Raw genomic sequence first — 12,218 nt, forward strand, 5'->3', positions numbered from 1 at the left:
TTTCCAACATACAGTGAAGGCAGCATCAGTCACACCCTAGCCTAGACGACGAGCCGTCTACATCATCTTTGATGATTTGTAATCTGTGGTGTGTGCTTTACTACTGTCCTATCATTTAAAACGATAACCTATAAACGATAACCTACATTGAAAAAAGAGTCCAAGATGTTTATCTATTTGGATCAGACGTTTAATTCAATATTTACAACTAATCTTATTAAAGCACTGCAATTCACATTTACCAAGTTGGGATATTCCTCTCTCCTCCTGTTCATTTATCAGATAGAATACCCCACTTCATCAACAGATACAGAATTGACCATATCTCTGGCTTGATCAATAAACCCACTATGTATATCTACAATCTGACCATTAAAAAAAACATTAATCTGAGACAAGAGCACACAATCACCCCGTTGGCATTAATTACTTGACAGAGGGCTAAATCAAACTAGTCAGTGTACAGCAGTTTTTAGTTACTGATTAGTTTTGAAATCAAAAACATTGTCTAATCATTTTAATCATCTGGTCCACCTCTCAACAGCTGGACGAGCCAGGAGAATCATGATCTTAAGATAAAATGACACCTTTGGCAGATACACAACTTCACAGCAACAACTGGACATTGTTGTCACGTTTCCGGCCGGTACGAAATGACTGTGCACTACATCAAAGTCTGGCTTACTGTTATGAATATTGAGACACTTGTGGTGTGTTCGTAAACTTTAATTTCTGTGTCTCTTCATAACAGTGTCGTTATGAATCCTTTCATCCAGACAAATGATTTCAAAACAAATAACTGGTACACGCCCTAATCACTTGGCCGGAACAAAGCCATGTAAACATACATCTGCATCATTTTGACAGGTATACCTAGTGAGATTTTACTGAATATAAAGCTTGAGTCTGACTGTGGCTCTACAATACAGGCTTCGGTCTGTGACAATCAGCTTCATTGTTGATTTCAGAACACTGATTGATAATCAGCATGCTCCTCTTTGTAAAACGGACCATCACCTGCAACATTTAAAGAAGTTTATCCAATTCATATTGATGGTGATACGGTGAGTTCTGGAGGCAGTGTTTTTGTTGTGAGATACTGGAAGCAGTAACTTTTGTTTGATTTGTTATAAATGCTAGTGCAACAGAGCTTACAAGTAATCTTTCTCTGAAAGATCTTTATACATTTACAGCCCCTGTGACCAGCTCTAGAACTGCTAAATGTTTGATCTATTCCTGGTATCACACTCAAACACAGATGTTTTTAAATCATCAAAAAATAAGACGGAAAACCTCTTAAAACCCGGCCCTTTAAAAGATGGACACAGAGATAGAGAGTGAAGCGCAGTGGCATGTGACATAATATTTTGTCTCCACAAAGTGCATTAATGGGTCAGTAACTATTGTAACAGATCTGGTTTTGATGATAACCGTTTTTAACCTCATCTGAAATAAGACATTCTAGGCCCACAAAGAAAAGTGGAGTGAAATAACAAACAAGAAAACAAAAACAAAAATTGAAATAACACGTGACACTATGTAGCCAAATGATAGTTGGTTACACTCTCCACCGATCAGGGCAGCGGTTGCAGTGGTTGTTGAGAAGCTCCCCCGGTGTTTGTGGTTATTTCAAGGGTGAATTCTTCATGGGAATCATTATTCTGGATTCCATGTTCTGAATAAGAGGGACTGTCGAATAAGGAAGAGACAACAATCTCAGAAACAGATTTTTGTGTCACGCAGTATTGTTTGCATGCGCACAAAACAACACATATATAATAAGAATATATTTCTGATCATGATTTATATCAATAAATGTAAAATACAAGATTATTATTATTATTATTATTATTATTATGTAAAAACACAAATTTAAGAGAAATCTACATTATGGAAAAACTGATACATCACTTGATATTGCAAGATGTACAGATGGAAGAAAAGTGTGCGAAATGGACATTATTCAGGACCCATAACTAACATAATCTAATGTTATGCACCTTCTGGCAAGAAAAAAATCCATGTTTGTGTGAACATACCTGGCGAATAAATGGTTCCGATTCTGATAACAGCGACAGAGAATACGGAAAGGACAACTGATTTAATTGATCAAACTGAGAGAAGGGTGAGCTAATACAAATGTACTGTACTATTTTGATTTGTTGTTAAGTTTGTCGACATGTGCCTCTGTGGGTTTTATGGGTTTGTAAATGTTGAAAACATCCATAAAACTAAAAACACAAAAAATGTATACAATGAATTCCGTGTCTGATACAAACTCCAGTAATATATTTGTGTTAGTTTGCTTGAAATCATCGTGTGGGTGGATTTGTGGGTGGGCGTGTTTTGATTCATTATCTTCTACTTTGTTTATTATTTGTATTTCCTCTCATTTTTTTCTTTACATTGTCTGTTTGCTCTACTTTCCTGTCACTTTCTTCATTACAATTGTAAACAGATAAACACACACACACAAAAAAGATGAAAATACTTGTTCGCCGATCCCTGTACATCATATTGTGCATATTTTCCAATAAAGTATATAGCAAATAAAAATAAAGAAATCATTAATTTGGAAATAAATGATAACAGGTTATCATATCATTATTATTGTTATCATTATGACACCATCCTCTCAAAGATGATGTTTGATAATATTGTCCAGTGCTCGAGGAGAAATACGACAGCAATCTGAGACTTACCTGTGTAATAAACAACCTCATCCCAGCCGTCATGCTGCCAGGCGGAATTTCTTGTGTCTTCTCTAGACTGAAGGTCTTTGTAAGCTGAAAGAAAGAAAGAGAAAAGATAATGCTTGTTTTATACTTTTTTGATTCTTTACTCAAAATTCACATAGAATACATGAAGTATCAACTCTTAGGAAAGTGCTGAATTTTGAAATATTTGCATTAAATTAGATTGATCAAATTCATGACATTAAACATATGCAATATTTATTACATATCTCCTGAATATCTCCTATGCATATTATAAACAATCTGTGCAATCATTAGCAATACATTTATAGATGTATAATCCAACATATGTAAACATGAAACTTAAAAACACTGCTTACCCCATAAGTGGTGAACCGTGTACAGACTTCCAATTTGGGAGAAAAAACCTCCCACTGCCTCGTGGTTCTGCTGGCGAAACTCAATTGCACGAGCCCTGCAGAGCACCCAAATGTTACGTTACATAAAAAAAAAATACTAACAGCTGGTAAATTAACCTTTGTATCGATTAAAACATCAGTGCGAATTTGTAAGTTTTAAAGTACCAATGAAACCAACATTTACAGATATCTCAATATTGTTTTTCAAATCCAAACCTAAAATGTTTATGTTACAATCTCAGAATTGTTTTAAAAGCATGTTTGGTTTTATTACAGTCACAGGCAAATTTCAGTCATTATCAATTTATTCAGGTACGAACATATATGAAACAGGGTAAATAGGTTAATTATGCTTGAGATATACAAATTGTATGTGAAATATCTTTCGGCATGCTTCAGAGTCATGCATAGATTATATAGCCAAAAAGTACCGTTGACTGATATTCATCTTCTACAATCTGCAAAACCAATAAAGCAGTAGTGAGGATTTTTTTTTGTAAGTACAAAATAATGGTAGCTCTACTATTACAGCATCATGAAGAGAACGCTAATGAGCTTTTCAGACTAACTAATGAATTGAATTTGATGACTTTGATAAAAAAAAAAAAAAAAAGAAGAAACATTAAGAAAGATATGCCTTACCAGTAATTTCCCCACTCGATCATCGTCCCTGGCTGAAATAAGAATGTGAAGAGTAGAAAGTAAGTCGCCTGACGTTACAGAAAAACACATATATGTATAATGTGAGGACGCATGTATATTTTCGATGGAGTTACCCTGAGTTGGTATGATCGGAGCTCATAGATGTTGGGTCCTGGACGAGGGACCGGTTCGTTCCAGAAACTGAACTCCAGCAGCAGCTGGTTCCTACGAGACAGCAGCATCTTCCCCCTCTCTTTCCTGTAGTCCGTAAACTTCTACAGCAACGACAAACAACAGTAACACACTACTCTGTAAATCTGCCTCAGACCACCAAAACTCCGAAAAACATTAAACTCTGGTTATATATATATATATATATATATATATATATATATATATATATATATATATATATATATAAATAAAGCATTTAGTGGCAGAAGGCTGCCGTGAAGCTCCTGGGGAGCAACTAGAGGTTCAGGGTCTTGCTCAAGGACACTTTGACATGTGGACAAACCTGTCCAGTAAAGAACGACCCGCTCTTTCCCTAAACCAAATCCTGATACCATTTTTGTATCACTTTTATACACCTGGAGCAACAAATCACCTCTTCACATGTTTAGGATGTTTAGGTAAAATAAAAGATGACATTGACCAGAGAGAGAACACTCGTGGTTGCGTGGGACAAAAATCTGTTTTGGGGGGATTAACACCAGTACAAACACACAACTTTATCCTTGTATTATCTAGTGTGATGACATATTAAGTTCTCGTGTAGATTCATGAATAGTTGTACATTTATAAATATTGTACTTATTTTATTATGAACAATGTTATATTCTTAAGGTCTACAAAGTACTTTTTGGTGAAACAAACACACCCCCTCCAACCTTTGGGTGCACTACCAGAAACGGTGGCTAACAGATCACCAACTGTTTAAAACTGAACTAATCAGAGCACCCGTTACCTCATTCTGCCTGAGTTTGTTCATGACTTCAGTGAGAGCCGGGTATCCTCCCCGATATCGCCACAGGTGAACTAGAATAGAAGGAGCAGAGGAGCCAAAAATAATGCAGCTTGCTTGCTCTCAGAGAGTGAGGACACAGTATGAGACAAAATCTCTCAGAGCATCGTACTGAATATCACTTCCTGGTGCACATGTTGTGAATGTGTTTTATTTATACAGCCTTTAAGACTTTAAGTATCTATACTGAGGTTTGCTAATATTACTGTGCTGTAACAGAGGTAGATTACAACTGAGAAATGAAAAACAATTAATCTGCTGATTCCTTTGCAACAAATCAATTAATGTGCTAGTGTCTAAAAATGTCAGACAATATGGTTCATCACAGTTTCTCTGAGCCCAAAGTTGCACCTCTAAAATGCTTGTGTTGTCCAACCATCACTTCAAAGCATAGACACATTGAATTTACCAAAACAGAATAGAAAGAAGCAACAAATCCTCACATTTAAGAAGCTGGTTAAATGACTGGCAAGAGTGGGTTTGTTTTATGGGCGCATCGCACTTAGAGCTTAATGTTGCTCTCACCTGCCTGATCCTGCTCTCCGTACCATGTATTCCAGGTGCCCACAAGCTCACAAGGGTATTCAGGGTCAGCATGAATAGAAGGCAAGATGTCCGCACTAAGAATACACAAACACAAATGTGTAAAAACTAAATGCACCGTTTCTAAAACCAGTTCCTTGACAATAATCTAAATTAAGTCAATTAAGAGACAGGGACTTCCTACCAAAGTTCATTGTAAGCATCAAGGCTCTCAGGCTTGACATTGTGAACTGCAAGGAAACAATACAACATGAGTGGATAATACACCAGCTAACACATTTCATAAGATTATTCTAGAAGGGAATCATTTTAAAGCAATCTGAAAACACAAAGCATGCAGTCAGGGAAATGTACCACCAGAACAGTCACAAACAATACATACACTGTATTTTGTACAGATTGTTGTCTTCCTTCTTGGCGAGCAGATGAGAGTGAGCGTCTTTTCGGGGGTCAACCTTTCTAACAAACAGAGACTTGAACCAGCTGTCTTTACTGTTAGCTGAGCGGCTCCTGAGGTAAAACAAACAAAAGTTGGATACAGCACAATCACTTCTTCTGCTACACAATTAAATAAGTCACTAAAACAACAGAAAAGCTCTCAATACCTGCAGCACACACTTATGCAAACTTAAAACTTAGTATCTTTAAATTGTCCACCTCGGTCATTGCATAAAACTTGATGAGGCTATGAACTGTACATCGTGTACAGGAGCAGAGGATTAGTTAAGCAGCCCTCCCACTGGAGTAGCAACGCAACTCTTACTATACACAGTACATCCGTTATATATGATGTATTATATTAGTATATCATCGCAGTATTCTGGCTGTTGACATGTTAACTCGGCTTGGTTTAGGACACACACACTTGCTGCAGCAGGAAATTGGGAAACTATGTCATTCACTTATCAAAACAATTGAACGCTGTACAGCGATTCGTCACATTCTGACCTTGAAGTTTGTGACTGACAGAACTTTGTGACTGTTGTGACTTTGTCGCAACTATACATCTACGCACAACATTACGAAGTACGCAGGGATAAGTGCGAACATAAGTAAGCGCACAACTTGTGACGAGGCAGGGCAACGAGTAGCATTAGCAGAGAGGCGTCAGGTTCAGAGCTGGAGGGCTAATGCTATCCACATTACACGCTGATCTGAGCTCAGCATTAGCTTAGCCCCGAGCCTGCCACACGTTGTCATTGCTGTCAACTCCACGGAGAACACATTTTAAGTTGCATTTCTACAGCTGCACCGGCAGATACCATTTGGTAAAAACAAGTCTAACCTCACGACAGCCGTGACCTGCCCGTTCCTTGTCTGCTTGAGGCCCGTGGCCACCACTCTCTGAAGGACTCGCGTCGCCATCTTTCACCTGAAGGCTGTCAGTTGTAGGTTGTTGGTCCGGACTGGTAGAACTGACGTTGCTTAGTTACATCAACGTAACCCTGTGATTCCTTTATGTCCCAGAGCCAGTACGCGTTGTCAGGGTGATGTGGTTAACATGGCAGGCGTGGTGACTGTGTCACGTGGTGGCTCAGATTACAGAAGTTATGAATGAAGCACAGACATAACTTTGATAACTGCTCTGATCAACGTGGAGTAGACAACACGATGTGTGGATGAACTTCTCTAAGGTGTTTAAGTCTTTTAACAATCGGACATAACAGCTCTGTTGTTGATGTTGTTCTACTTTTCCCACTTATAAAAGACCACTGAATAAAAAAAAATGCACTAGTGACTGATACAATATTAAATGCTTTTGGATATGGACTCTATTTGGACCAGGATAACTGGCAATATTATATATGATTGCAATGTCTTTAAAACATAAATCTTTGGCACAACAATAAATGGATATGAACCCCATGCATACATGTTTGTGAATAAAAGCATGCATCGCCATTGTCATTTTATTGTAAATTCATCAGAAATGTGTCTTGAATTCATAACTACCATATAATGAAGCAACTAACATTTATTTTCCACATGCATTGATATATATTGATGGCTGATGTATAAATGTATATTAACATGAACACCTGAAAAAGAAACATAATTGCAGTGACATTTCAACTAATCTCGCTGCATAAAAGAATGCCGTTTTCTATCATAAAGTGGGCACTTGTGCTGGCGGAGAATCAGCTTCACTGGAAGCGGCAGAGATGTTGAGCTCCTGCAGTTTTTCTGACAACGTTGTGTCCTCTCTCATGCCGAGTGTAAGGTCAGTCAGAGGCTCCACAAACTCAGTTCCTTCAACCCTCTTTCCCGTCAGTGGGTCGACCACCCGGCCAACTTTATACACTATCTCAGTCAGTTCATGCTTGACATGTTTGGACCGTGGCTCAGGCAGAGCCTTGAGAAGGACGGTATCTCCCACAGTGCACTGACGCAAAGCATCATGTGCAAAGTAGGTCTTCCTCTTATTGTAGAACTATGGAGAAGAAAAGACAACATTAGACTTATTTTAATACATAGTACGTGTACAGTAATCTCTCAAAGTTTTAATATTTGGTTGTATATAATAAAGTTGGTGTACTACAACAGGTGGCAAATTAATAATGTGTGTAGAATTATAATTACTTGCAATTTTAGATTATCATAACTTTAACAACTGATTGGTGCGAGTTAATACTATCCATAAAATATTGGCAAAAGCAAATCACAAGTTACTAACCAACAGCTAACCAAGTCAAACTGTAAGCCAAATAACCCAATGTTTGTAATGTATAAATATGAAACAGAAAAAAAAGTCTTAAAATTAAAAAAAGGAAAATGCACTGGTCAGAAAACCATGAGATGAGACACAGGAGTAGTAGTAGTACCGTCATTAACAGTAATGGTAGCTATCGTGTGGAACAGAGGCAGCTCAAAATGTCTCCTCTCAAACAGCACTCAAAAGTGTTCTCTTACTGCCAAACATATATTTATATCATTTCCCAATATTACTACATTTCTTTTGCAAAAAGGAACTGTGTAGCTGCCTGTATTATAATAACATTATACACTGACGCTTTGGCATATTTTAATGAATGAAAAAAAATACTTTCGTTGAAACACATCTCCATTTCTCAAACTACGGCACAAAAAATAAGATTGTTTTAGCATCTGTAGAAAAATTCAGGTATCATAATCACACCAGTATCATTCTACAGTATCAAACAGTAGAAATGAATTTGAAATGTGTATGATGAGTAAAATAAAATCATAAAGATATAAGCAAATTGATATTTTGGGGGGTATTCCATGGAAAGTAGGCTGCCACCTGTCCTTCCTGCACGTACCAGCAGTGGATAAACATTGTTAAAAGGTTCACCTTGAGCAGGTATGGGTCCAGGACCAGCCTGGTCACTCTCACTTTGGCCGTTTTGTACATCTTGGTCCCTATTACTCTGCCGATGATCCATTTCGCATGGACTGACACATGCTTGACCGACATCCTGGAAAGCTAAATTCAAACCTGTAGTACAGAAGATCAAGACAAGTTGACATTTATGTCGCGCCACTATCTGACACATGATTATCAGGTGAAAGCTCAATTCCTCTCTGGTTGACCAGATGTCATTATGTCATGAATAACTGGCCTCTATCACGCTTTAATTTATTGCGATTACATTGACTCAGTAGTGAAAGGTAACAGTCACACATATAGCAGATCTCCAATTTGTGCGAACAGTAACATGTGGTTATATTTTGCATTAGTAATTACTTTTCCCTTACCTATGATAATGCAGATACAAAGGAGGATCTAGTGAAGAAAAACAGGGCTACATGTAGTTAGCATCGCTGCAGCTAACGATGGCTTCAATTTAAAATGCTGAAGCCAGCCAAATGCAGGAATAACAAACTATTCCGACTTTAACACTATCACAGATTTACCCTGAATGTAGCATATAGATAATCAACTCACCGGAACTATTTGATTGGAATAATTTTGGAAGGTCAAAAAAGCTTCAGAGAGGGTCCCTCCATGCTGTCCGGTTCGGCTTGTTTTGATGACGTAGTTTACGGCGAGTAACGAGGGACAGAAGGCGCGGAGCTGCTCAAAGACGCTTCAAAGACGATCTATGAAGTCAATTGAAAACCAGAAAATCATTGCTTTGTTTAAGTGTTTTGATATTTGGCATATCACACTCCAAATTAAATTGTAATCCGTTTTTATGTGTAATGTTTGTTCAGGTGTTCTACTCATCTAAATTGTGTATTATTAAAATAAACATGGGTATACGGAATATATAATGTTATATATTATCCTACCTATTTTGTTTAAAGAGACTATCAATGATCATGTAGGCTAGATACATAATAACAACAAAGGGTATATGACTCGTGGAAATTAAGCTAGACTATATACTGGAAATTAAGCTATGTAAATCTATTGGGATGTATGGTTGCTGGTCGCTTCAAGTTTCAAGTTTCGTCTGTTTAATGAAATGTTCCCTTTGGCCACGAGATGGTAGCAAACATCCCTTCCTAACATAGAAGGGAAACTAAAATCACTGAAAGAAGAAAGAGAAAAAAGAAGATACTTTAATTTTCCTAGTTAAGAAATTGGGTAGCAAAAACTAGAAAGTAAGCCTTAACAGGACAGGACAGGTGTGATGAATTATTAGTAGGATAGCCTACTGAGCTGCAGATAGTTCTCCTCAAACCACCTGATGACACAACGTTTAACTGATGTAACCAGGACTGCTGTTGAGATGGGAGGGGTTTTGAAAACATGTCATCCTAAAAGAGAAAGGAGGTCACTAATTTTTCACTATGAGTTTTGACGCTGTGATCAACAACACAGCGTCAAAACTCATAATGAAAAATTAAAGTATGTTTGAGAAAAATAAGCACGGAAATTTGTAGCCTGGTTGCAATCATTTTTTTCAGTTGTGTTATTGCAAGATGAGTAAATTGTCTGGTATTTTGTTATTTCGAGATAATGATACATTGTTTTATCGTGTGAGAATGCAGATGCTGTGGGTTGGCTAACAGCCTTTTGATTTGATCCGATAATATCAGATACAGAGACTCCATCATTTATTCATTATCTATTTGGTTACAAACCAAAGTATTAGACGAATTGGCACGAGATGAAAAGTCAGAGGATTAGTAAAATTTATCCTTTGGGGACCATGAATGTCTGTACAGAATATCATGTAAATCCTTCCAATACTTAGATATTTCAGTGCAGATTTAAGTGGTGGGCCAATAGAAATTGCCATCCCTAAAGCCAAAAACATCAGTATGATAGCTGAAATACATTTCCCCGTAAGAGTCTGTTCTTAGACTGCTCAAGACCGATATAAATAAAATAATAAAATAATGATGATATTATCTTGAAATAAAATACCTGAAAAAAATACCTTTTGTTTTCTTAACCAATCATTATGACAAAAAAAGCTAATCAGAATTCTTTAATATTGATTTATTTATGTCAGGCTTCTGTAAAATGACAACACAATTACACATTCCCTAACCAGCCATTTGGCAATGACAATCTCCACTAAAGCAGATATAAGTGGCTGGAATCGGGGAGAGATTAACATTGATGCATTCATACTACAACATGAACAGCCTTGTCCCTGAGTAGGACTTGGCTGTGGCTCAGAACCAACCACAGGCAGACCAATCTGGTCTTAATCAGAGCCATGTTGTAGTAAAGCACAGGCCTGGCTCTCTGTTTCCCATTTAAGGCAGTGCAGCATTGATATACCACTGCCAGAATTACAGCATTAGTTCACTTTAGTCTCCTTCATACAAGCACACTGAGACAATTCACATTTCACCAACTGTTTTCATATACTGTTCCCTGTTAAACCTGTTGTTGTCTGACAAATAAATAAACTGATGTTGAGCAGCATCCACAAAATAGAGATTCTGCATACATTGAATGCTGCCATCAGACAAAATATATTCATGAGGCTATAGAATAGAACGTCTCTTTTATTGCACTCTTATAATGTAAATATAAAAAAGCACAGAAGCAACACCAATATAATTTACCTCTTATCAAATATGTGGTTAAGTGCAGATCACACGGTATCAATGGCCATTTTATAATATTTACTAAAGATAATCGCATACATACCTAATTGCTAATACAGCCAATGTTTTTACATAAGAGATCTGACATGGTCGGTTATCAGCTCTGAATCATGTGAAACCACGGTTGCCGTGACATAAAACAGAGTCCTGCAAGCACAGACACTGTGTGATTACACATGTATGTTTTCTATGATAACATAGTGGCCTTGTGAGTTTTATATTTTCATGCTTGATTAACATGCTAGAATAATGTTGGCCTACATCCCCTTGTGTAAATTATTAATCTCCAGATATGACGTTTTTCAATAGATTAGACTGTTTCACTAGATTGTTTGTGTATGACTTTAACCGAGTATCACTGAATTAAAATGAGCCCACAGGACCGGTGCATGGGGTCGTTTCTAAGCTGGGAAACATTTAGTGATTGTTTTTTTGGAAATACTGAGAAGATTTGGTTATGAGAGAATGTTTTGTTATTTCCTCCCCCGAAGGTGGCATATGGATATCAGACTTTTTTTTTCTTGAAATGCATTCCTCAAACAGTACTTCTAGTCAGACCCTGCACTACTCCCACCAAACTCTATCATAGATGGTTATGGGTAAGGTAAGAGCCATGGTTGGGAATCATATTATGTGTGCTTTAATTAACCACCCTGAAAGCAAAAGTTTTAAGACCTGAACCAACTAAAGGAGTTTTTAAAAGTCTGCCACCATAACCTCCTCATGGCTGCATCCAACTGCCTCCCTGGTCTCTCTCTGTGGGTTGTGCGTGTCTTTTTATTCTCAACACTCGAATCGTACAACCGGGGACACTTTGGGTCAGTCTCTCCTAATGGCATTCATTGTGTTGCACTTGTTTGT

General features: G+C 37.4%; 2 protein-coding genes across 2 annotated transcripts; both read right to left on the reverse strand.

Moving 5' to 3' along the window:
- Positions 1-180: 180 nt before the first annotated feature.
- On the reverse strand, positions 181-6,689 carry LOC306733272 (protein NipSnap homolog 2-like; the record flags this gene model as incomplete). Its single annotated transcript, XM_079214482.1, has 10 exons — positions 181-1,689; positions 2,703-2,786; positions 3,077-3,171; positions 3,758-3,789; positions 3,892-4,032; positions 4,725-4,795; positions 5,307-5,401; positions 5,509-5,554; positions 5,707-5,834; positions 6,610-6,689. 10 exons carry the CDS (start codon positions 6,687-6,689, stop codon positions 1,625-1,627), a joined length of 837 nt encoding a protein of 278 aa, XP_079070608.1. The 3' UTR covers positions 181-1,624.
- Positions 6,690-7,213: 524 nt separating this feature from the next.
- mrps17 (mitochondrial ribosomal protein S17) lies at positions 7,214-9,322 on the reverse strand. The gene is made up of 3 exons (XM_079214247.1): positions 9,232-9,322; positions 8,638-8,781; positions 7,214-7,755 (listed from the first exon to the last, which is right to left on the reverse strand). The coding sequence occupies exons 2-3, from the start codon at positions 8,758-8,760 to the stop codon at positions 7,432-7,434; spliced, it is 447 nt and encodes a 148-aa protein (XP_079070373.1). The 5' UTR covers positions 8,761-8,781; positions 9,232-9,322; the 3' UTR covers positions 7,214-7,431.
- Between the last annotated feature and the right edge of the window lie 2,896 nt (positions 9,323-12,218).

Source organism: Taurulus bubalis, assembly GCF_910589615.1.
Source record: "Taurulus bubalis genome assembly, chromosome: 2".
Classification (NCBI taxonomy): domain Eukaryota; kingdom Metazoa; phylum Chordata; class Actinopteri; order Perciformes; family Cottidae; genus Taurulus; species Taurulus bubalis.